The 26,410-nt window shown below is 35.2% G+C and overlaps 2 protein-coding genes across 3 annotated transcripts; one reads left to right on the top strand and one right to left on the bottom strand.

Annotated features, from left to right (window-relative positions):
- The first annotated feature begins 6,213 nt into the window (after positions 1 to 6,213).
- On the top strand, positions 6,214 to 11,109 carry LOC18443991 (trihelix transcription factor GT-3b). Of its 2 annotated transcripts, none has more exons than XM_011628684.3 (2): positions 6,214 to 6,956; positions 10,125 to 11,109. In XM_011628684.3, exons 1-2 carry the CDS (start codon positions 6,606 to 6,608, stop codon positions 10,713 to 10,715), a joined length of 942 nt encoding a protein of 313 aa, XP_011626986.1. In that variant the 5' UTR covers positions 6,214 to 6,605; the 3' UTR covers positions 10,716 to 11,109. The 2 variants fall into 2 exon arrangements, with proteins under 2 accessions (XP_011626986.1, XP_006854232.1); XM_006854170.4 differs by having other exon boundaries at positions 10,143 to 11,109.
- An 8,184-nt stretch (positions 11,110 to 19,293) lies between these two features.
- On the bottom strand, positions 19,294 to 23,299 carry LOC105421406 (uncharacterized). The gene has a single exon (XM_011628714.3). The coding sequence runs from the start codon at positions 22,440 to 22,442 to the stop codon at positions 20,433 to 20,435; it is 2,010 nt and encodes a 669-aa protein (XP_011627016.1). The 5' UTR covers positions 22,443 to 23,299; the 3' UTR covers positions 19,294 to 20,432.
- Positions 23,300 to 26,410: the final 3,111 nt, after the last annotated feature.

Consider the following 26,410-nt stretch of genomic DNA (forward strand, 5'->3'; position numbering starts at 1 on the left):
TGCTTCATGATGTAGGATATAATTTCCCCAAGTTGAAGAGACTCTTTAGCAGCAATAACGCCGAATTGAAGAGGAGAAATTCTTTTTCCTCGCTTTGAGGTAAACTATGGCCCTTGAATACTTTGCAAATGAAAAACGTTCGAGCCAAGTGTGCAAAACTAAATATGGGAAATTATTTGGCTCATCCGTGGATTCATGCTTCCTATCTAAGTTTCGCGTAATTTATGACTAGAAATGCATTCTAGTCATAAATATGGAAAGTATCTGGTTCATCCCTGGACTAAGACAGTACATGAAATGTAAGTTTAGTAATAAGAGTAGAGACGAGGAAATAGTTAAGATTGATGGCCAAGAAATACCAAAAAAAACACATTTTCAGTATATTGGGTCGATAATAAAAAAAAATAAAGAGATTGATGAAGATATTGCACATAGAATTAGAGTTGGGTGAGCGATGTGGAGATCTACAACCGTAGTTTATGTGATCACTGCATACCAATGAAGCTAAACAAAAAGTTATATAGGACACCTGCAAGACTGGCTTTACTATATGGGACAAAATGTTGGGCAGTCGATAAACAACATACCCATAGGATGAATGTAGTTGAGATGAGGATATTGGGATGGATGAGTGGCATGACAAGAAGGAATAGAATTTGAAATGAATATGTTTAGGAGAGTTTAAGTGCGGCTCTAATAGCTGATAAGATAATGGAAAATAGACTTAGATGGATTGGCCATGTATAGTGCAGACCGAGTACAACACCAATTAAGAAGTACGAGTTGGTTTAAGTGGAAGGCTCAAAAAGAGCAAAGGGCAAGCCCAAAAGGACATGATTGAAAGAAGTGAGAAAAGATATTACGATTTATGGTCTCACTGAGGGCATTGCCCTTCATATAGCAGAATGGTGGACTAAGATTCAAGTAGTTGATCCCAAATAGTTAGAAAAAAACTTTGATAATGATGATGATGATGATGACTAGAAATGCATCCGAGGGGATTTAGGGATGACTCTAAAAGGTAGTAAGATGAGGGAAAAGAAGATTTAGGTAGTTTGGGTATATATAGCATCGACCTAGAGTAACACCGGTTAGAAGAGGCTATTTGGTTCAATTGGAAAGTTCTAAAAAGGCATGGGAAAAGCCCAAAAGAATGTCGATGAAGAAGTGAGAAAAAATATGGTGACCTATAGTCTTATTGAAGAAATATGCCTATTGATTGAGCGAAATGGCGAAACAAGAATCTTATAGCTAACTCCAAATAATTGGGAAAAGATTTTGATGATGATGACTAAAGATACATCCAAATTTTGGCAAATTCATTGTCCCATACGATACATGGACATGGAACTCTAAAAATGATAGAAATGTTGTGATCCCCAAAAAACATTTAGCATGAGATAGACTATTTTCAAAGTTCAATTTATTTTATTTTTTTTATGTTTTTCAAATTCGTGATTTGAGGAATAGAGTGTTATGGAATTTTTGAATGATAAATCCATCTTAGGGTAAATTTTGAAAGGGTGGACACCCGAGTCCCTAAGTCCAAGGACTTACCTTAACCTCACCAATAAATATTGATAAAATAATGCATATATCCATTATATTTAACGCTATTACGAAAATACTGTGAAGTTTTCATTATTATATGTATACCCATTTTTTCGCTTCATAAATTTTTTTTTTTAAAAAATAACAAAACTATCCTTTTCAATTTATCAAGAACCGAAATGTTTAAAATTTCGGTTTTTGAAAGATTGAATTAATTAGACTTTCGATATTTCAATAAGCGAAAATATTAAATTTTTTATTATTAAAAATTCAAAAAGTTTCGCATTAATCTTCCCACGAACTAACACTACGAGCATTCATCTTTCTTAGGCACAAAGTTTGTCTCTCTGCTACTTTACCACTCACCCTCTCACAGACTCCCTCTCCAACCTGTGATCTTGAACGGATTTGCTCTCCGTCTCACTCTCATGACGAGTAGGACTATGTGGATTCCTTCTTTAATTGAATTTTAACTGTATGTAATTGGTACATTTCTTACTCTTGCTCTATTCTAACTATTGATTTAATTTGATTGAATTAATGCAATATTTTGTATTTGTATTGGTAGTTGTTAATTGTCTTTAAAGTAAGGGCCCGTCACTAGGTATGACGGTAAAAGGCTAGGTTAGCTAGCGTGAGAGCATGGGTTCGAGTTCTGAGGGCGGCCACTTTGTGCATTAGTCAAATATTAGGATCGTTTCCATTCCATCCCTCTAGAGACCCTACTTAGGCGGGACCAACACCGGGTTATTGCCTTTATTTGTCTTTAAAGTGAATATTTTTTGGATAAATATTGGATCGAATAATTGATTTACTTTTAATATATGATTAATCTCTTAGTATATAATATTACTCAATCTTCCTCTATGGGCGAGGCCAACTTGCCAAATCTTATATGTAAAACACATATTTTATGAACAGTTATATATTTTAAATATCCCATATTTTTTTATGATTGATTTTATTTCTTCTCTGTAACTCAAACTTTGATATTCATTTAATACATCAGAAATGATAGTGCAATTGGTTTTCGATAGGGGGGCCTTTTGAGATGAACCCAAATAATAGAAGTCTTTTTTCCAAATGGGGAAAATTTAAGATTGCAGCTAAGTACCATGGAAATAGTTCTTTAGAGCAACTAAAAAGTCATTATGGGAATTTGACATCATGTGAGCCAAGAAAGTTGACTATTATGTATTACAGCAAGAGTCTATCTAATAGGCTGGAATTGATTGACATAAGTGATGATATATATGTATATTATATGGGGCCGGAGCGAAGATCAATGAAATTCCGAATGGCAAAATCTGACGGTGATGGTACATCTATAAGGAATAGGTACTTGTATAATTTACACTTTTATCTCTAATTTATTTTAATTGAATCGTCGTAGGGCGTAACCAAGTGGTGTCCGATCAAATAGAAAACGAGTTGAAGTTGCACCAGAGCATGATATGGAGGATATTGAACCAATTGAGAGCACATGTAGAGGAATTAGTAAAGAGGTCATTTTGGAAATTGACTAATACTTGAAAAGTATTAATGAATGTCGACATCATCTAGTTGATTTTGTTATCCACAATAATTTTATTTTTAATTTTGTCAAAAGAGAGGAGTTGTAGGTTTAGGCGAGTTGCAAAGCAGAGGGCTCTGTATGACAAGTGTGATGCTTAAGAGTTGGCAATACAACATACTTCAGAGTGAAGTCCATGGTTAATGAGCATACATATAGTGGTCCAATGAAGAAGGTTCATAAGCCACTAACTCAAAGTGATTGGGTGGCAAAGATGATTAAAGCTCGTATTCATGGCCAACCTAAGATTACAGCAAAAGATATTAAAAACGATATCTAGCGCGATCACGGTATCAGGCTTTCCTACATGTACGCTTGGTGCTGCAAAGAGGTTGCTAGGGAGATGGTAGATGAGTCACATGACCAAAAATACAGTGACCTCCTTTTTATACATGGAGGAGCTCCGAAGAACCAGCCCCAGAACTGAAGTTCGCATCCACACAGATAATGATGGTAGGTTTAAATGACTATTTATTACCTTTCGTCATTGTATCATAGGTTTTATTAATGGATGCACGCCAGTATTGGGTATTGATGGGACATTTTTTTAAAGGGGAATATCTAGGAATATTGTTGTACACCATTGTCATAGATGTTGATGATGCTATCTTCCCAATAACATTTATAATAGTTGAGAATGAGAATTATCAGAGTTGGCATTGGTGAGTGATGTATTTGATGAGCATACCAATATGCATACTTTGAAAATTGTGTCAGATTGACAAAAAGGCTCCTCCTTTGTCTCTCTCTAAAATATTTTCTCAGTAAGTGGCATGCCGTCAACTACTAAGTGGACATGCCCCTAAAAATGGTGACCCAATCGGGACCTCTCTTAATTTTTTCTCTTAAGATATTTCTCTCTTGAGGGTTATTACCGTTCCTCTGAATTTTATTACTAGTCACTCACTCTAAATTTATTTTACACTTCTTTGTATTTTATTGAATGGAAAAGGAAAGGGAGGAAACATAATGAGGTGTAATGGGACAGTAAAGGACTGAGAGAGTTGGGCACCCCGGTCTGTGTTGGATGCTGGGAAAGGGGTAGGAGAGAAAATCAAGTGATATGCCATTGACTCTATATACTAAGATGCCTTAGGCATTTGCCTAATTTATGAACATGATCGAGCAATGGGAAATGAAATATTTGATACAATTGTCAAGGCAGATAGATTGGTAATATGAACCACAATTTAGGTTCTTCATCAACCAAAGTTTCGGTTCTTCATCAAGCCACTAAAGTGTTTGAACTTAAAAGTAAGCGGGCAACTATACTTGAGGTGTTGTAGCCCTCGCTTATATGTGTCGTTCCCTCTAAAAGGCTGCTACTTTTAAGTACAAACACTTTAGTGGTTTAGAAGAGTAGAATGGATATTTATATAAGCAAATAATGTCATTCTATTAGTAGTTAAAAGATAATTAATGTATCTTGTAGGTGATGTCACACACTATCTCGATGATGTATAATAAAATGTTTTTGTTTCTATTAGAAATTTCTACTTTTTTTTTGACTAATTACTTAAAATACTTCTAGACAAAAAACTACTATACTATAGTATAAGATTCTTTAAATGTCCAAACATGTTGAAAACTTTAAAAGTATTTACCAACAAGTGGTGCAGCATAACAAAACCCTTAAATAAAAATCAACACGGAAAAACATTAAAATAAATACCGTGAGGAAAACCTATGAAGGAGAATAGGCACATGAAAAACGTATTAATTTTTTACTTCTGACACTAATATAGCGACACATTTATAACGAAATTAGAACGCTTTTGAATTTGGGGAAGTTCTTCTAGCAAAACTAAAAGATATTTGTAGCGAAAAGTGTTGCTTGAGCATCTTAACAAGTGTTCATTGAGCTTAGAAAGCTCATAATAAGATCCCAAAAACAAAGAAATAATGGCATTATCGTTTACCTATCTAATAACATTTCATAATAATGCAAAAATATGCATCCACTAAAATCATTGTATTTCATTCCATCAACTAATATCCTTCAATCAGATTGACAACGAAATTCGATAATAGTGCACGTACTAACAATTCATTACTCAAATGTGAAACCTTAAATGGATATTTTATACAATTTAGAATTTTAAAATCGATCCTCAAATCACATTTTTCAATACATGCCTTCACTTTATATATAAAATCTGTCAAATAACATCCAAAAAATCGATCATATTTCGGTGTGCACTATTTTGCAGCAGAGGAGTTGGATTTCTCTAAAGACAGATGGAGGAGAGGGAGAAGGAGACAGCGGGTGCACTGTTTTGCAGAAGAGGAGAGAGAGGCACATGAAGAAGGGGGTTTTGGGACGAACCTATTTTGGTTTTTAAAATACCGAATTGAGTTATGAAAAACCAAAAACCAAAAAGGGCAGTTATGTTTTTTTTTTTAGAACCAAAAAAATTAAATATTTTAGTTCTTGAAAAACCGAAAAAGGCTGTTATATTATTTTTAAAAAATGTTACGAAGGAAAAAGAATTGGACATACATGTAATAACATAAACTTCGATGTATTTTCATAGTAACGTTAAAAATAAAAGATACATTATAGCAAATAATAGAGGTACTTTTGTTGTTTTAAATATAAGCAATTAAAGCCTGTAGAAGTAAGGTGCACATAAAAAATCCAGTAGAAAAGAGTATGGAGAAGTTAGAAAACATTTCAATTGATCGTGTCAACGTTAAGATGTATGGATATAAATAAATAAATAAATAAATCAAATCCTAAAATTAGTACATCTTGTAACAAATTATTTGGACCGTTTATTGTCAAGATTTTTCTAAGTGTTTATAGATCTCCTTGATTTGCATTATTTTTAAAATTTTAAATTTTAGAATTAGGGTGCAACGAGGATTTTTAAGTTATTATAAGATTTCTAAAATCAGACCTACATCTTCACAAAATTTCAATGTGCCTTGCTTCTATAGTATAAAGTGGGCACCCTTTTAATATCGTGGCATTAATTAGTTAAAAATTACTTATCAGGTTATAAGATTCCTTCTCTAATCTCCCAATGGAAAATAATGTTATTAACCTTATTAAGTTAAAAAAATGTATATAAAAAGAACCATTTATACAATAAAACCACCATCATCCTTGATTTAAAAAATAAATTGATTATCCATCTAGGTCAAGCAATGTTTGATTGTAAATGGAAACTGTTTCTCCCTCTCTTAAACTATTTATCTCTCTCTTACAAAGCAGCAAAAACTTGTCACTCTCTTTCAGGGCGCCCTTTATCCCTCTCGTCAAACCCCTTTTGGAATCGTCACTGTCCTGTCTGGAAAACCAACCACTCCTGCGCGTCTCTGTAGCGTAAATGAGATCCCCCTTCCACTGCATTCTCTCTCTTCCATTCGCCTCTCTCTCTCTCTCTCTCTCTACCTGCGTCTCCACTCTGCAAATCCTCCAAGCTCTTCGCATCTACCTCTCTCTCTCTCTGAAATAAGATTTAAATAGAGAGAGAAAATGATGATAGGAAGTGCAGAGAGCGAAGCCTTAGGCATGAGCATCATGTCCTCTCTTCCCCTGCAACTTAATCAAGCGGCGGCCATGGCCAGAGAAGCCCCAATCTCCATTCGAGATCCAGTGAATTCAAGTGGTTTGTGGAGCAAGAAAGACGATCGCGTCCCTCAATGGAGCCATCAAGAAACAAGGGATTTCATAGCCATTAGGGCTGAGCTCGAAAGGGATTTTACACAGACAAAGAGGAATAAGACGCTCTGGCAGGCCGTGGCTTCAAAGATGAAAGAGAGAGGTTACAGAAGAAGCCCTGAACAGTGCAAGTGTAAGTGGAAGAACCTCGTTAATCGATACAAGGTACCATTTCTTCTCCCTTTCTCTCTCCTCTCTCTACCCCTCCTCCACGCCTCTGATGTTTTTTGCAGAAGCATATTACTATTTTGCCCTTGGTATGGACCTTTTATTTCGTTTTCGTATTTTATCGATTCCATGATTTCTTTTTTTAGGCGTTAAATGACGATAATGAATGCCCTTTGCTTCTGGTCACCTGCCCTAATGGATACGTTTTTGCAAGAGGAAAATGACATTTATGCCCCTAGCCATTGGTTTTGGTTTTCTCAACCAGTTAATACTTTGCAAATTGGACAATAATGCCCCTAGTTGTGGTTAATTTAGATGGGAGGGTTTGGCAATAGATATATATTTTAAATATAATTTTGATCTTCATTTTTAAAAAATATATAATCTTGAACATGGAGATCATGAATATGAAAAAATAAACAAAATTTGAAATCTAAAAATAATAATTATATTAAAAAAACATTTAAACCATTAATTATAATTGTTTTTAGATGGATCACCTATTTGCGCATGCGTTTTTAAGATTGATACTTTATAGCTCTGATTGTACAAAATGCGATCAGCCAATTGTTCGTTTGGTAGTAGAAGTATGTTTTCGTTTGGTTTCTTAGCCTTTCTTTATTTTGTTGTATAGTCAAATGATTTAGAACCCCCAATTATAGCTGATTGAGAGTGCCAGTTTTTCTTCGGGCTTTTTACTCTATTGAGGCGGTAAATGACCTTAATACCCTTCGTGATAATGATCGCCAGAAAGTGCTCCATTTCGCTTGTCCTTCTCTACCCGAGGAAAATTGCCAAAAATGCTCTCTTTTTTTTTTTTTTTCTTTTTTTCTTGTGAATGCCCATTTGTTATGACGGCATTGGGCCGGTCTGCCTGGCCTTGCCTGGCCTGGCCCAAAAAATGTTGGTCCTGGACCACAAAACTGTGGCCCGAGGGCTGGGCTAGGACCAATGCTAGCCTGGTCGAATTTTTGCTTCACTTAGTTTTTTCCTGGCCCGTGCCGGGCTTTGCGACACCCTTACTTAGCTTTCTCCACTTAGGTTTTCTGGTACGGAAAATTTAGAAAAACCTTTTCATAGAAATAAAACGAGAAGTTGAACTATTTAAAATTGGAAAAAGTTTATGCCACCTTAACATGTAGAATTACATATGCACATCAAAAATTTATTGGAAAAAGGTTGTTTTAAGGTTGAAAAAATCTCTTGTTGATCATCTCGACATCGAGATGTATAAGAATGAAAAATAATAATAATAATAATTTGAGTCTTGAAAATAGTGCATCTTACTATATATTATCCAGACGGTCCATTTTTCAAGTTTTTCATATGTTTATAGATGTAGTTGATTTTAACCATTTTTTTAGTTTGAAATTTTATAATTAGGTATGAAGATAGATTTTGAGATAATCCTAAAAATTGTTTTTTTACCAAAATTACAAAATTTGGAGGTGCGCCTTAATTGAATTGTTTAAGGTCGTAGAAACCGCACCTTTTAAAATTTTAACGTTATTGTAATTTGATAAATTTCAAAAAAACAAAAAAACAAAAAACAAAACGCACGTATACCCAATTGTCAAAAAAAGGAAAAAAAAAGAGTGCAACACGTGTACTATGCTTCGTTTGTTATTTTGAGCTCGCTATTGACCAATGTTTGGAAAATTCTGCGCTTTTTTTGTCTTTGCTATCAATAATTTGCAAAGGGAGGGCTTTATATCTTGGAGTTTGCCTTTACTGAAATGGAAGTATATTCGCAAATCGCTTTAATATTTTTATTTTGGAAAAGAAAATTAAATGCTAATGTCATTAAAGTCGAATATTCCCAGTTTTATTCGATTGGTCTTGAGAAAGTCAAAAAGTTTAGTGTCTTTCGTCGACGCATAAGCTCTTTAAGCAAATAATATTCATAAAAAATAAAAAATAAGAAATTGTTTCATCTGCCCTCCCAAAGGTATAATAGATGGTCCATCTCAAAACAATTGAAATTAATCGGTCCAAATGTTTTCTCAATAGAATTAATATTTCTATTTTTTAAATTTTATTTATTTTTTCATATTCATGATCTCCAAGTTAGAGATTACATGTCTTTAAAAATTAAGTCAAAAAATCCATCTGAAAAATAGATTTTTAAGAGGTGACTCATTTCTATATGGACTCATAGAAACCATGTCCATAAAAAAAACAAAAAAGAGGGGGTTTTGTTCATACATCCTTTCCAACTAAAATCCATTTTAGAGATGGTTTAGGATCTATAGGTTTACTCTTTGATGATGTGGACCACCTCTACCATGAATATGGGAAAAAAAAAGGATTGTAAGCATTAAAAATAAACATTTTATATAGTTTTGTTGGACCATTTGTTAATATTCACTTCTCGGATCATAAAAAATGCACTATTTTATTTTGGCTGCAAAATCATGATCCAAAGTGCAAATGCATCTGAAGTGACCTAGGATGTGTTTTAATTTTAAATAATAAATCCATATGTATGTAGATTTTTCAATGAGTATTACATGTGAATAGGACCTCATTTAAACTATTCCTATACTAAAATACCTCTTCTTTTTTGCTCTGTTTAGATGTAGAGCTGATGTACCTATTCAATTATGTGTAGCTTCCAAAATCCATGCTAGATATTAATTTTGGATCTAAAATTTCACAAGTCGATAATCTTAATTACCATGTGAATTTGAGAAGAGGAGTAAATAGATTTTGAACCATAAAATTTTTTTTTTTTAACTTTTGTTTTCACTACTCTTTTAATTCTTCACATCCGCCCTATTTTTAGAGCTGAAAACAAATGGATGTAAGGCATTACTACATTTGTAGTAAAACCTTTGGAAAACTAGGATGGACTCATGAGTCCTTGGACCCACCGTAAATTTTTCAGCCGAATGTGGCTGGAGGCACTAGTTTTTTAGGGCCAGGGTGGCGGACCCGGCCACCTAGCCCATTTCCACCCCTACATCACATTCATGCTTCCTAGACAGACCCAAATAAGAGAGACTAGTTTGTCATGGTTCATTCTTAAAGAGTCCTTAGCCTTGGTAAATAGAGAAACTTGTCGTGTTTTCATTCTTAAAAGCCCTTTGCCATGGTCGAAAGAAAGTACGTTTTGTTGTGTTTCATTCTGAGAGAGAGAGTATTTTGTTGTTTTTTCTCTCTTAGAAGTCCTTGCCGTGGCAGGGGAAGGAGACATCTGATCCTGAGAGTGGCAGGCAGTGCCCCTTCTACGAAGAGCTTCAGGCCATCTTCACTGAACGCTCAAAAAGCCTAAACCGCATGCTCTTAGAATCAGAGCTTGGAGGCTCAGCCTCCAAGAACAAGATGAAGAGGCCACTCCCTGAACGATCCTCTGATGAATTCACAGATGATGAGGAAGATGATGAAGAAGAGAGCGAAGATGATAGAACAGCAACAAAGGGCAAGAAGCGCAAGTTAGAGAGAGACAGAAACAAAGTGGGCGCAGATAAATCTCGAGCTAATGGTATCAATGAAGTCCTCCAAGAATTTTTTCAGCAACAACAGAGGATGGAGATGCAATGGAGAGAGATGGCTGAGAGGAGAGCTCAAGAGAGGAGGATGTTTGAACAAGAGTGGAGACAGTCGATGGAGAAGCTGGAGAGAGAGAGGCTGATGCTCGAGCAGTCATATAGAGAAAGAGAGGAGCAGAGGAGGATGAGAGAGGAGAGCCGTGCAGAGAAGAGAGATCAATTGCTCACAACCTTGTTGAACAAGCTCATCCATGATGGACTTTGACTGTGTGATGAAGATGGGTCTTTTGCTTGCTTGTGAGTGTGTGATGAAGACTGGTCTTTCACTTGCCTCCTTGGTACTGTTTTGGTAGAAAGATGCATTTGGAGGGGTGCTGCATATCATTCTCTACAGCCGAATGAAGCTCATCTTTACAGTCGTGAAATGGGAGCTTTGGAGTTAAGTGTAAATTCTCTCCGTTCTGGTTCAGCTCCATTTCTGAAAATTCTCTTATTTTACTTCAAGATAGATATATCGTCGAGTTTGAAGAGTAATAATCCCATGTGAGAGTGTCTTCTGGTCTACAATTTATGTATCTGGTGGTTTTTGCTTTTCATCTTTTATATGTTTGTACAAAACTCACCCAGCACAAATCTATACAGAGATGAAGTTGGAACACTGTGATAAGAGAGCAGAAGAGAAACATAACTTTGAAATTTTCATTTAATAATTTTTTCTATTTTTGTATCAACTCTACCACTACATATATCCTCTATATACTAAGCATGAGTTTGTTCCTGCACAATGTGGCATTCAAAAGCCATCCTCATAGGTTTATAAGTGGTTCGGCATATATTATTAGCTTTTAAGCACATGAACTCGGGTCCCTTATCAAATTTGCGGTCCCCAAAACTGGCTGAAACGAAAGCAAAATCCAGAACTTTGAAATCCATGGAATTGTGTTATGGTCAGCGCGAGCAAGGAGTATTAATATCATTTGGTGCATACTGGGGGCCATTAATGGGTGTTGAATTTGAGGGGAGAGGAGAAAAAGAGAGTGCTGAGAAGCAAGAAGCTGCAACAATCGTGTCCATCTTCCTTCCCATGGTATCCAGAGCCTCATATCATCACTACTTTGGCCTTTTACTCTTCTATGTCTTAATTTACGGGTTTTCGTTCTTTAAATTCTCAAAATCAACCTATTTCTACAGAAAAAATGACTACCTCATTGTTGTTTAATTTTGAATTTTTAGGCATTTTTCTCAATATTTTTCCTGCATCACGATTTCGATTGTGTATCATATGGTTTTCATAACCATTTTGGAATTTTCAGTTTTTTTTGGGCTGATCAGCTTTACAGACCTGATTAGATTCTTGGATATCATTATCGGTTAATTTACTTTTGGACCGAGTTTTTATGAGTCCCCAACTCATACTATTTTCATGCAGGCTCCCTTGAACACCCATTATTTGTATCGATCTTGGATCCAAATTTGTAGTGATCCATGATCTACACTATGATGATTATGAATATGAAAAATAAAATATAATAAAATAAAAATTTTAAACATTTTTATTAAAATATTTTCCTATCCATTTGGATAGGACTCTTTAGTTGTGGAGGTTCATCATGTTTGTGAGCGCGTGACTTCTTCCAAACCTATTAACTATCCAGCTTTTTTTTTTTAGAATGCGGTTTCTATGAGGCCTGGGGTGAAAAAAGGTATAGCCTCACCTCAAAATTTTCTCAAGAAAAAATACTTCAGATACCGGAAAGCTCTATTATGGCTCTAAAATCTATTTTCATTACTAATTATAAGTTTGTAACTTGAAAAATGGTACTTATCTCGAGGATCTTTGAAAACTTAAAAATAGACGATTTAGATAATGTGATACGATATACACTATTTTTAGGACGTCAAATACATGGTTCACGTCCATATTAGTCAAAGTCGGATGACCAATTTATAAGTTTTTTTTACTCTCGAACTACAAATTGTGGTGACATTTGAGACAACTGTACTTTTTTTCCGGTGAAATTTGATATACAACTTTACCTTTTTTCCATAATGTCTAGACCTTATTTTAACTTTTTTCTTCTTTTATATTTTTTAACTCAGTTGCTCACGCTCAATGGATGTCTTTGGGCTAAGTATTTTATGTGATTGTGTAGGTGAAACTGCATGAGTCCTGATGGACATGAACAAATTTTTATATCATGATTTGATTCAGTTATCTAGATAGACAGCCATCATAAAATTTTACATTTTTTCATGAGTCTCGATGATGGTGGTTTAATTCAATTATCCATGGTTAATAATCCTGTTTTTTTTAGAGAGAGAATTTCTCTTATTTTTGGTGAGAAAGAGATCTCTAGGTTGCTTCTTATTTTTATTTTTTTAACCACGAGATTCATTGCGAATATAAAAAAAACAATACAAAGAAAGTACAATTATATCAAAGGATGTAATCATCAAATTAGTGAACAACACCCTTAGCTAGAGGAGGTCACCCTCAGAGTAACCCTCTCTGTAACAATATGAAAGGTCAAACGAGCAAGAAAGTAAAAGGGAATGAATTTCATCAAACACAATCCTCAGTTGCGTTTGATCTCCCATCTAGGCCACTACTCAATCCTCAGTTGCCATGGTGGTTTCATCTCCTATCTAGGCCACTCAAAGTCACCTTTTATGCCGATCCATTCCTGAGATTTCAAGAAAACCCCTACATTCTCCTTCATAGATTCTGCCTCTTCTACCGTTGCATTACCACAAGTACCTATTTCAAGCAAACCCCTACATTCTCCCTCATACATTCTGCCTCGTTTACCGTTGCATTACCACAAGTACTAAATAAGTCTTTATTACACATTCATTGGGGTCTCGAATAAGCCCCTTTGAATCCAGGGTTACCAATAGAGCTTCTATCCAATTTTAGTTTGAAACTTTAGTTCTACTTTTATAAATAGAAATGAAATATAAATAATAAATAATATTTTGAATAAAAATATTAATCAAAATAAAGTTATGGATATTTTAGTTATTTTTTATTTAAAATAATTTAAATTATTTTTATTTAGTTCTATTTATAAAAATAAACCTATACCCCAAAATTAAGAGAAATATATTATTTGAATAAACATAAAATATGATATTAATTTTTAGCCATTAGATATGTCCTTTTGAAATCTCAACCAAGGGTGCTTGTCCACCCATCCACATGATGTGGACGGGTTACTTTTCCTTTGATAAATTGTCCAAACTTCGGCCTACAAAGTGCAAGAAATCTATAGTTTTTCCTCTTCTGATCGGTAGCTGTAAGGGGCGCCAGATTTCCACCCCCCTTTTGTTTATGCATGTATAGTACTCTGAAAGTACTGTAGGAATCGCCCGACAAGTAAGAACTTGCACAAGTTTGCTTGAATTGTACAGTACTCAGACGAGTCACTACAGCACTCACCTACGCACACAGTGTAGGTGCCATATACCTGAGCTTGTCTACTAGTGCTCGCCTCGGCACCATGCTGAGGCTGAGTAACTTGGCCAAGGTGTAAAACAGAGAGAGAGAGAGATCACGATGAATTTTTCTTGTTTCAAACACTTCTTTTCAAGAAAACTAATTCACTCGGGATAATGAACAACGGAACATAAAGGGAGCAGTGACTACAAGTATTTAGGACTTCTAAAAAGAAAACCAGCTCCAGTACACCATGCATTTATTTCTTCTATTATCAATCACACACAATTGCATTTGTTTATAAGAGTAAACGAGCCTCTAATTTATTTACCCTGAATCGCTTGGAGGCTTCTCTTTAGGATGTTTTGAGGCATAATGGTCCACCAGCTGATTCTGATTTGCAAGTTGTACCTGTAACAATTTATAAAACAAAAGAGATATTATCAAAACCATCAAGTTAGGAACTTAGGATCAGTTTAGAAGAAGGTTTCCTTATGTTTCCTTTCTATATTGTCCTACATTTGTTGAACATGAATACTTAATATCTACAGATTACCAACTAAATGCACTCTACTATCATCCCAAACGACATCAGCATAAAGACTCCCATTCAATTACCAAAATAGAGAGCATACAGAAACAGTCGATAACAAAGGAATAAATAGTTAACAAATCCAAATATTGATGCATAAACCACAAATGGCCAATCACAAATTCAAATATTGATGCATAAACCACAAATGGCCAATCTCTCTCTAACACAACACGCATATAAAAGTGCCCTGCTCACAGAATAGGATAATTTCACACTAATTTTTTATGCATAAACCACAAATGGCCAACTATTCTCACTTTATTTCTATATGTAAGTGACAAATAGTGTACCAGAACGAGAAAATTGAAAAAGGACTGCACAACGGTGGTTGAGTCAGTGACAACTCCATCCACCTTACGTCCTAAAGCAAAACTCACCACATCAAACACCATTTCTTGTTTTTCCCTTCTTCATTGATCATGTCTTGTAGCTCCAATAATACATCCACGCACGCATGCACACACACACAAATACTGCTTCATTGAACAAATCTCGTGAGTTTTGCATGGAACTAGTTACACATCCTACCTCGTGGATGGTATCACACTTACTATTGATTGTTAGATATGAAATCAGGTGGTTAGGGATGTGTCATCAATTGGACACAAAGGTCCAAAATAAAATTTCTCAAACATTGTCATATACTTCAATCTGTCAGATTTTACATCCAATGGCTAAGAGTGATTACAACCTCCTTATACTAAAAACCGCTAACGATTTCAAAAAATGGGTAGCAGCTCGTCATCCCCTTTGAATTATCCAAAAATGAAATAAATAAATAACAATCACAAAAAAGAAAAACTTGAAAATACAAGGTAGAAAGTATATCTAAAAAAAAAAAAATCCGAAAATATAAATTGACCCAAATACCCCCGAAAAACTTTTCGGGGTATTTTATACTGGTCAATTTATATTTTGTGAATTTTTTTTTTTTTTTTATATTTTTATTAGATTCTCCTATCTTTTTTTAAGAATAGACGTAAAAAATTTCAAGTGATTTGGATTGGCATGAAAAAAATAAAAATTTAAATACGAAATAAGGTCGTGACCATTGTTGGGTCAGATTCAATCTAAACCGTTGGCTGACACTGTAGTTGTCAACCCGTGGGCTATATATATATATATATATATATATATATATATATATATATAGAGAGAGAGAGAGAGAGAGAGAGAGAGAGAACGAGAGAGAGAGAACGAGAGAGAGAGAGTAAACTTTATAATAGCTGGGCAGCTATAATGAATAGTAGTATAGGTGGAATGGGAGTCATCAGATCTTCATCATGTGATTCATAATGCATATTATTATATGAATTTTAATATTTCTTTTTAGAAATCGGATCATAATCAAATTTTAGATGCGTGCACTAAAAAATAGGGAGGACAATTAAAAATATTTTTCAAAATATAAAATGACTAAAATACCCTTGAAAAATGATAGGGGTAATTTGGTCATTTTAAATTATTGACAATTTTTTTATATGGTGCACAATAGTATTAGGTATATACACCCAAAATTTCATCTTAATCAGATTTATAGAAAAAATATCAAAATTCATATGGTGATTTGCATTCTAAACCACATGATGAAGATCTGAATCCACCTATATTACTATTCATTATAGCTGCCCAGCTATTGTTAGTTTTTTCCATATATATATATATGAAAAACTCTTCCTAACGCTTATAGGCAAAATGAATAGTGATTTCACCTACCCTCATCACCATCCAAACTTCATCGCATAGTCACAGTTGTCCGGTAGTGTTTCAATTTTCATTTGTTTTCTACAAATCCAAATTACTTGAAATTTGAAGCATGTATAGATTTTAGTGAGGCGCATCTAATAAAAATATGAAAAAAAATAATTCTAAAATATAAATTGACCAAAATACCCCACATAAATTTTCGGGGATATTTTGGTCAATTTATATTTTGCGAATTATTTTTTTCATATTTTTATTAAGTGCGCCTCACGAAGATGTACACACGCTCCAAATTTTAAATCAATCCGATTAGTAAAAAAAAATGAAAATTGAAACACTACTGGACAACTGTGACCGTGCTATGAAGTTTGGATTGTGATGAGGATAGGCGAAATCGCTGTTCATTTTCACCTATAGGCGTTTTGTAGTATTTTCTTAAATATATATATATATATAGGGCACACAATAAAAAATATTTCTTAAAATATAAAATGATCGAAATACCCCTGAAAAATGATAGGGGTAATTTGGTCATTTTAAATTATTGAAAGTAATTGTTTTATATTTTTATATGGTGCACAATAATGTAAGGTATATACAGCCAAAATTTCATCTTAATTTGATTTATAGAAAACATATTAAAATTAAAATAGTAATATGAATTTTGAATCACACGATGAAGATCTGACGGTTGGGAACTAGTAGCTTATACTATTCATTATTGCTAGTAGCTTAGGTAATCATTTTCTTATATATATATATATATATATATATATATATATATATATATATAGATATAGAGAGAGAGAGAGAGAGAGAGAGAGAGAGAGATTCTTATGAACTAGTGTTGGGGCAAAAGGAAGCTACAGAAGTGCTAAACTGATTGACATCATTTACACAACTGAGCTTGTTGGCAATGTTTCAAAAAACAGTCTGCCTGGTGCCTAGGCGGCCTAGACAAAAAATCCGTACGCCTAGACCCAGGCGGCCCAACACGGGCGGATGTACCTGGGCGGGCGCAAGGGGTCATTTTGACCCCCAAAAGGGCAAAAGGGGTCATTTTGACCCCCAAAGTTGTATAAAAACGTTATGGGGTTTATTTGTACCCCCAAAGTGAGAAAAAAAAAAACTCAATATATGAAAACCCCAAAGTGAAAAAAACTACAGGGTGCCTGCCTAGGCGCTAGGCACTGGGCGCCAGGTAGGCTGCCTCGGGGCCGCCTAGCGTTTTTTGAAACCTTGCTTGTTTGTTAAGCTCTGGAGTTGGCTTGCTTTCAGATGCATAGTTAGGAATCATTGTGTCAGATCATATACAACATCATGCTGCAGTGGTTTGAGAAAAACTGGCACCTTGAGAAAGCCAATATCTTTAATAGGAGGTTGCATCACACTTATTGAGGAAAAGTTTTTGTTTTGGCAGGGAACTTCCATCTTGGGACGTGGTACAAACTATAGGGTGAATTTCTTTGGACTGCAGATTGCAATGGATCTTGAATTCAGTTAGCATATGAACTTCCATCAATGTGTAATCAGTATATGAACCAAAAGCAGTCTGGTTCATGCACTATAACTCAAGAGGCTACATGCACTATAACTCAAGAGGCTATGGGAAATGAACAACAGTCTATTGGAGAAGTGTCATTGGAGAACCTTAGAATCTAAGGAATGGATAATCGCGAAACAGCATTTAATCAGTGATTAATTGGCTGAGTAGCCAATTATACCAAATATACAGTTCTCTAATATAGTGACACCGAAGATACTGGAGAATCTTTAGAGTCTAGGTTGTAGGATCACTGAATAATAGTATATAATCTAATCGGTGATTCAATGGCGGAGGAGCCAATTTAATATGATTATGGTGCTTAGAATAGTTGCCGTTATTCCTTATTCAGATCCTCAGGCTAGTTGCCATAAATAAAGAGAGCCGAACCTTCGGCACTATGATGCATGCTATGGCACAAAGAAGATAGACAGCCCAGGGTAAAGATGTGGGTGAAGAGACAGCAATTAATGTTATATGCTAATTCTCAGGAAAGTAAAAAAGGCACATGTGTCAGACACATTGCCAACACTTGACATGCTAGTCAGCACTTACAGGAAGTATCCTTGGGTGTATCTTTAACTTGTTTGTGTTAGATACAACAGGCTCTGCATGTCCACCATCAAGAAACATTTTCCAGAATTTTGCCATGCATGTCCATCATTTGACAATCATATTCACACAATCCGCACACCTATACACTTATTCTTCTTAATTAACATACTATATTTACACAGAATACAGATATGTAAATATTAATATGTGCACATGCCTACCCCTTAGCATTGTGCAGATGAGTCAATGACATACCATTTTCTCAGGAACTGTATCCGTTAGACACAGTATCCGTGTTAGACACCGAAGTGTGTCCAAGACATATTTTGAACATGGTTTCTGAGACATCCTTCGAACATGGTTTCTAACTCTTGGATATGGTTCAAATATTGAGCATAACCATTACATCACTCATGGCTTAGTTAAAACAAACTATATTTTTCAGAAAAGTTCGATATAACTCACATTGAAAGATAGCTCAATTCTTCTCGAAAGTAGCCTCCAAATATTAGCCAAAGTAATGTAATAATGAGTTCTAGTGTAAAGTCAACTTTGTTTTGATAGAGGCAATGGTATTATCTATTCTCATGTATGTACCCACAGTACAGGTAGGGACATGTAGCATTCAGGGAGAGCAGGACAGTACTTTATGGAAAGAGAGACTTTAGTCTAGGGCAACTTATTGAGAGGGACAAAGTGGTAGTCCAAGTTAACCTACGACTTAGGCCAACTCAATCCCTATCTCCTCCCATAAGTACCTTCATTGGTAATTTATTTGGGAATATATAATAGGATATCTAATTAGAAAGGAAAGTCTCTCTTTAATGAATACATACATATCTTTATCCAAACTATCTAACTAGATAGGAAAGTCTCTCTTTAATAAATACTTTATCTTTATCCAAACTAAAGAGTAAATATTTTAACTGTAAGCAAAGAAAGTTTCCCCCCTATTTTGAGGATTATTAAGTTTATTGGAAACCTAATCCCAAATTACCAAATTTTAAGTATTTTATTTTTTGTAAAAGAATTTGTCTTTTTACCCTTTTAGAGCAATCACAACAATTGAAACAGCATCACATGTTCCTCTTGCTAGTCAAGAAGAAAGAGGCACAATGAAAACATAAGGAGAGTGAGATCAACAATATGACAAGAGGGGCAAGATGAGAAGGCATGTCAGCAGTTATGTACATTAGTTAAGTAAAACCATAAGATAATGCACCCGCCCCATTCTTTAGCCAGTCTGTCATCTCTTCATTTGCCTAATGAAAGACGTGCAAAAGGATAACAGTAAGCACCACAACGGTCAAAGTCCTCTTTGCCAACACACAAGCCACTTACCAAAGTAGCAAAGGGCAACCTTTATTCCCATAAGAAGTGAAAAACAACCTAATCGCATTGCAAATTACTTGGGGGTCAGAGAAAGAAAACAACATCCTCCATATATTGTCCCAGAGGAGATCTCCATCGATCTGAATACCCAGAAGAACATCTATTGAAATTAAGCTTGAGCTCACTGACCTCCACTCTATACTACGTGGGTCACAGTCTAGGAGAGATTGGCTGACAGAGAAAACAAGAAATCCTTCAAGATTAACAAGCCCACAACTTTGAGCACTTGAAGTTTGAATTCACCTTAATTCTAAAAGATATGACAAAAATTTGAAATATTAAACATGTGATATATTTTTAAGGTCCAGTACGACGCCCCCATAAGTTTACTGATTTGACAGGACTAGAGGGAAGGGAAAAATAGGTTTTAATTTTTATTTCAAGTGAGAGGGGCAGAGGAGCAGGACTCACTCCTGATTAGCTGGACTGGAACAAAACACTAAGACTTACAGTTTAAGTAATAGGTACAAAGAAATGGAAATACTTCTGGTGACTGGTCCATCCAAACTGGGTATAATTAAACATCGTGTAAATCAAACTTTGTCATATTAGAACATTTTGAAGCACATGAGTTTGAGAAAATTATATCATATGTATCAGTTTCCATGTTGAATAGTAAGGGAAAACAATATATTTACCAAGGAATTGCCAATGATTAAGGGAAAACAATATATGCTTCCATTTTGCAAAACTTCTATAATTCACATATATCCATTAGCCAACACCTTCTAAAAATATTAGTTGTAACTCAAACAAACTAGCAGTAGCTGAAATATCCGATTTCCTCCATAGAAACAGCAAGAATCTCTAATAGATTATATATTTTTTTGATATGTGGATGTGATCTATCGCCAGATATAAATGCATATGTTTTGGCCCTGATCTCAATCCAACTATGACCCGGCTGCTTTTGTGCACCTCTCTCTTTCATCAAAACTCTAATTCTCTTTGCATGCTCCCACATTCCTTTTTCTACATATAAATTCGATAACATCACATAAATCCCTCCTTCTAGTGGCTGTAAACTCAATATCTTATTTGCAACTACCTCTCCTAATTCCACATTGCCATGAACTCTACAAGCACTTAACAAGGTCTCCCATGCATGTGATGAAACATCCAATGGTATTTGTTTGATAAACTCATAGGCTTGACTCAATAGCCCATTCCTCCCAAGAAGGTCAACCATGCATGCATAATGCTCTGGTTTGGGTATCAAGTTCCATTCTGTTTGCATCATATTGAAATATTGCCAACCTTGATCAACTAAACCTCCATGAACACAAGCAGACAAAAGACCAAGAAAAGTCACATGGTCAGGCTCAAAAGCCTCCTTTCTCATTGCAGAGAAAAGCTCAAGAGCATTGACAGTAGATCCATTGTAAGCTTGTGCTATAATCATGGCATTCCATGCAACGGTGTCTTTCTTTGAAATATCTGTGAATACTTGAGTTGCCTCAATGACGGAGCCACATTTGGAATACATTGTAACTAATGAGCTACAAACTAGAGTGTCATGCTCATAACCTGCTTTGATTACACAAGCATGAACCATTCTACCCCACCCTAGTGAAGCGAGGCTAGCACATATTGAAATTATAGATGTAAAAGTCCCTTGATCTGGCCTGAACCCTTCTTTGATCATCATAGAAAACAAATCAAGAGATTCCTCACTTTGGAAGCCAGAGATCATGGTATTCCAAGAAGTTTCATCTCTTTGAGGCATTTTTCCAAAAAGAAGACAAGCATTAACCATATCTCCTTGCCCCACATATCCCTGCAAGATAGAGTTCCATGAAACAATATCATGTCTTGGCATTTGCATAAACAATTGCAAAGCCTCTTCCATCATTCCATTATGAATATAACCACCAATCATCGAATTCCAAGCAACTACATCTCTTTGAGGCATCTTGTTAAAAAGATTGTGTGCCATTCTTACCTTTCCATTATGCAAATAACCTCGAATTAGAGCAGTCCAAGCTATTATGTCCCTCTCAGGCATCTCCTCGAACAAGCGAGCTGCATTCTCCATCTGCCCTTTTTGTGAATAACATGTAATCATTGCAGTCCAAGAAGCAATGTCACGATAAGGCATTTTGTTGAAGAATTTAAGTGCATCTTCCAGAAGGCCTACTTCAACATAGCCAGAAAGCATTGCATTACACAAAGAAGTTGTTTGTCTAGGTGCCCTATCAAAAAACCTTTGGGCTTCAACTACAAGCCCATATCGAAGATGTCCTCCAATCATGATGGCCCATGAGAGTAAGTTTCTCTCAGGCATCATCTCAAAAAGTTCTGTTGCTTCTTCAATTTTCCCATAGTTGATGTATGCTGAAATCATAGCATTCCAACACACGACATTTCTCTCAAGCATCTCGTCAAACAATGCACGAGCTTCATCTAACCTTCGAGACCTTGCATAACCAGTTATCAACGCTGTCCATGAAACAACATTTTTCCTTGGCATAGCGTCAAATATCCTATGTGCCTCTACAATTCTCTTGTTCAAAACATAGCCAGAAATCATACAATTCCAAGTTACTAAGTTTCTTATAGGCATTTCATCAAAGAGTTGTTGAGCCATCTCTGTCTCTCCTCGCTTAAAGTAGCTTGTAATGGTTGAGTTCCATGAATATACATTGTATTTTTCAACAGAAGACTTTAGGTGGGTATTGACAGGCACAAATGATGAATATCTTTCCAAAACAAGGTAGTATAGATGATGCTTGAGCTTGACACTAGGAATTCTAATCAAGATGCACATGTTTCAATGCTTCCTCTTCCCTTAAGTCCACAAATATCAACAAACTAATTGGTAATGTAACCACGATATAGGGAGGTTCAGGTCGTCATAAGAACATTGATTTGGATGTATATGATTCAACTTTCTCTCTTCCTGTTTGTCTGAAAATGTCAACAAACTAACGATTACCTCCCGTATTGTCGAAATAGATCAAGAAAAGGTCAAGAACTAAACGGGAAAGGAAATGCACTCTTTTAGAAATAACAAATGATTGACTTCTAATTTGCATACATATTTAATAAAGATGTATGTCATTCCACTATGTCATCATCAAAATGATCCTGCCTTTTAGAGACCAATTAAAGATCCAGAACAAGTATTCTAACTCTACAGATCCAATAATCCAATAATTTTATAATTATTGGTAAACATATTTGCACATTTACATACTAAAATGAATTATGGTAACCAGTATAACCACAGAAAAATATTATGTAGAATGAATACAAAAAACATTCCAACAAAACTATGCAAAGCAATAGGCATAGTCCATGACTGAATAGAACTGGAAGAGAATAAAACATGGGAAACATATTTATAAGAAAAAGTATAGGAAAAAAAATGAAATCTAAATTATTACATTTAAGAGAGTAAAAAGATTAGTAAATTATGGCTTTCACCAGAGTGCCCCATGAACAAAGTATCAAAGAAGAACAAACACACAACGCATGAAAAGGCATGAATGATAGCTATAAATAACACATGATATATTTTGTTCATATAAAAACTAGACGTTCAATAGAACACTAGGTTTCACAAGAAGAGAACAGAAAGAAATAAAAAAGATGAAATCGCCATCTTCAACACTAATACATGAAACACCAAATTTCATCCAGGTATTCAAACCATTTAGAATGGAAAAAAAAAAAAAAATTAACACGATCTTAGCCTCGAAAACTAGAATCAACAATAAAATAAAAATAATATATATATATATATATATTATCATCAGACATGTATAGTGGAAAAAATCAAATTCCAAAAATGTCAAAAACCACAGATCAATGTGGATAAAAACTTGCGAATTTTTTATGTGCGTCGTAAAAGAAAAACAAACCAATAACAACAAGTGTGATAACAGAAACTTACAGTGATTAGAAGAAAAATTACGGACTGTGATTTGAAATAAGAGCCGTGTAAAATATGGATAGAGAGAAGATAGGGAGAGAGAGAGAGTACCTTGCAGATGGGGCAGCTGGATTTAAGGGCAACAGCTCTTGCCTCAAGCTGGGAGCCCTTGGCCTTGGAGTTCCTCTCAGCATTCTTCCTCTGAGCTTCAATCTTCTGCTTTCCCCTCGTCATGTAAGCACTCTTTCTCTCTCTACAGCCCTCTCTCTCTTCCCTCTTTATACATGCTCCATAAACGGGAGATCTCCTTTTATGCACCACACCATCAGACCTTCTCTCTTATATTACATTAGAAATGGATAATATGCATTGGAAAAAACGACGGAAAAAGTTTATATATTACAGATCCCTCTCAAAAATTCATTAAAAAAAAAAGGTTATTTTAATGTTCAAAAACCCTCTGATTGACTCTACATTGAGATATATAAATATGAAAAAAAAAAAAATAGATCCAAAAAATAGTGTATTTTGGAATACATTATGTATTCAGTCCATTTTCAATATGTTCATATGTTTATAAATCTACTTGATTTTTAACCATTTTAGTATTTAAAATTTTATAAATAGTTATGAAAATAGATTTTCAAATAATCCTAAAAAACTTTAAACATCAAACATACATCTCATAAAATTTGAAAGTGCGCCTTAATTGGATCGTTTAAGAAGGTGCGCCTTAATTGGATCGTTTAAGGTTAACTTGGTAGAAACCACACCCAAATATGAAAAATGCAAATAGTTCGTAAAAAGGGAAATCAACAAGATGATATGCTCTCGCAGGAGCATATCATGCATTCCCTCGAGGTAAAAATAAAACCGTGATTAGAATTTGATGTATTCTTAGGACTTTGACTTTGGCTTTGGTAGGGGTAGCAATGGACCAGGACCCGAATCCGACCTGGGACCTGTCGGGTATTCCTGATACAGGATGGATATATAGGTCTAGTATTTAGACCCGGTGGGTCGGGTTTGGGTTCAAAACTTGGACCGAAACACTATACAGGTTCAGATCTAAGTCCAGCTAGAGCTAGACTCGACCCACGTAAACGATTAGAGATAAAATAGTTTACTTTAAGCCTTATTTATTTGGGTGTATTAAATATCGTATATAATTAAAATTAGTAGTCATCTTTAGCTATTAAACAACGAATCACACAACTTGAAATTTAATAGTCATCTTTAGCTATTAAAGAACGAATCACACGGTTTGAAATTTATTAGCGGGTGACTGTGACCGATAATACAGGTATATGATTTAGAAAAAATGGGCAAAAAAGACAAAAGAAAACAAAAACTCATAGTGAGAGTGACAATGGACCCGGGACCCGTCAGGTACGGGTATGGATCCAATTTTTTGACCCGACGGATCAGGTCCGGGTACAAAACCTGGGCTTTGGAGGTCGAATCAGTGGCCAACTTAAAAAATAAAGGAAAATATATGCACGGACCTGAATATTTTCAGGTATTAGGCAATGATCCATATTTTGGGTAATTTATGCTTAGGTCCCGTACTGACCTTTTTTATTTTCTTCAAATGTAAGGCTATGGCGATGCTAAATGTCACAGGGAGGCCGATGTTACAAACGTTGTATTGTCAAAAGACAATCAGATGTTTGGGTCATCAAAAGTTTTTCGTGGTGGTATAGCCACAGATTAGGCGGTCTGATGTTGTAGGCATCATTCTGCTCACTAGATTGAGTTCAGCAGCCGGTTTGATATATGCGTCATTGGACTGCCTAGTATGCCCCCAAGTTCCAGAGATGAGGTAGTCCGATGTATAGAACATCAAACTGGATTATCACAACCTGATGTTCCATACATCAAAACACATTATGAGGGTACATCATCATATCCCACATTTGAAGAAAATAAAAAGGTAAAAAATAAAAACTTATATGATGGCTTGATGTTAAAAACATTGAACCGAGAGTAAAACTGAAAAAAAAAAGTCAGCACAAGATATAGATCATCCCATAATGCAGGAAATATCCTCTAGTTTGCAAGTAAATTTTCCCAAAAAAATGGCACCCCTCAATTCACACCTAATACAAGCCCTGACTAAATTGGAGACGCAGATGGAATACTAGAGATAGGAAAAAGAAGAATCGGCCGCTTGTAAGAGGGGCAATTGCTCATTAGAGAGAGGCTCATTATATATCTTTTTTTTAGGTGTGACATTTAAAGATAAAGATCTCAAATGTCCCGATTTTTTGAAGAAGCCCTTTTTCCTTTGTTTTCAGACCAGAGGAGGTCAAGAACTATAGAATCGAGTTGCACACTAGGTTCACTCGCGGTTGAGTCAGTTAGGCAGTCCTGGGTCAACTCAGTTCGGGGCGAGTCAGTAGTGAAAGGTGAAAAAAAAGAAAAATATATTAAATAAATTCTGCACAACCAAGAGGCAGTTACCAATTGAAGACCATCCAAAACCAGGAACATACGATTCAGATATCAAATTTCTTTTATTGAAAATGATAGTTACGAGGATTCTGTATGCTTTTTTTTATTTCTACATTGAAGCTAAAATAAACTGATGAAAAACTTCATTCACAGGGCACTAGTTTCATTGCCTCTTTAATGGCTCTTCCCCTCCCTCTCCCCCTCTCGGTGGTTCTTCACAATGATTGTAAAACACAGAAAACTTGCATGGATCTGTGTCTCATCAAAAGCAGCAAGCGCTGCCCTCCAAATCATTTCATGGCAACAGAAACAAACCATAGCCCAAACCTTTCCCTGATTACATGAAAACTAATTTATCATAGACTTCGTTTAACATGCACATGACATGCCCATGACAGATCAATTCA

Source organism: Amborella trichopoda, chromosome 3, assembly GCF_054954075.1.
Source record: "Amborella trichopoda isolate Santa Cruz 75 chromosome 3, AtrichopodaSantaCruz75HAP2 v2.0, whole genome shotgun sequence".
Lineage (NCBI taxonomy): Eukaryota > Viridiplantae > Streptophyta > Magnoliopsida > Amborellales > Amborellaceae > Amborella > Amborella trichopoda.

Coding starts and splice junctions, on each gene's coding strand:
- LOC18443991 (XM_011628684.3), top strand. CDS start 6,606: ATGATGATAGGAAGTGCAGAGAGCGAAGCCTTAGGCATGAGCATCATG. Junction 6,957..10,124: donor ACCTCGTTAATCGATACAAG/GTACCATTTCTT, acceptor TTTCTCTCTTAG/AAGTCCTTGCCGTGGCAGGG.
- LOC105421406 (XM_011628714.3), bottom strand. CDS start 22,442: ATGTGCATCTTGATTAGAATTCCTAGTGTCAAGCTCAAGCATCATCTA.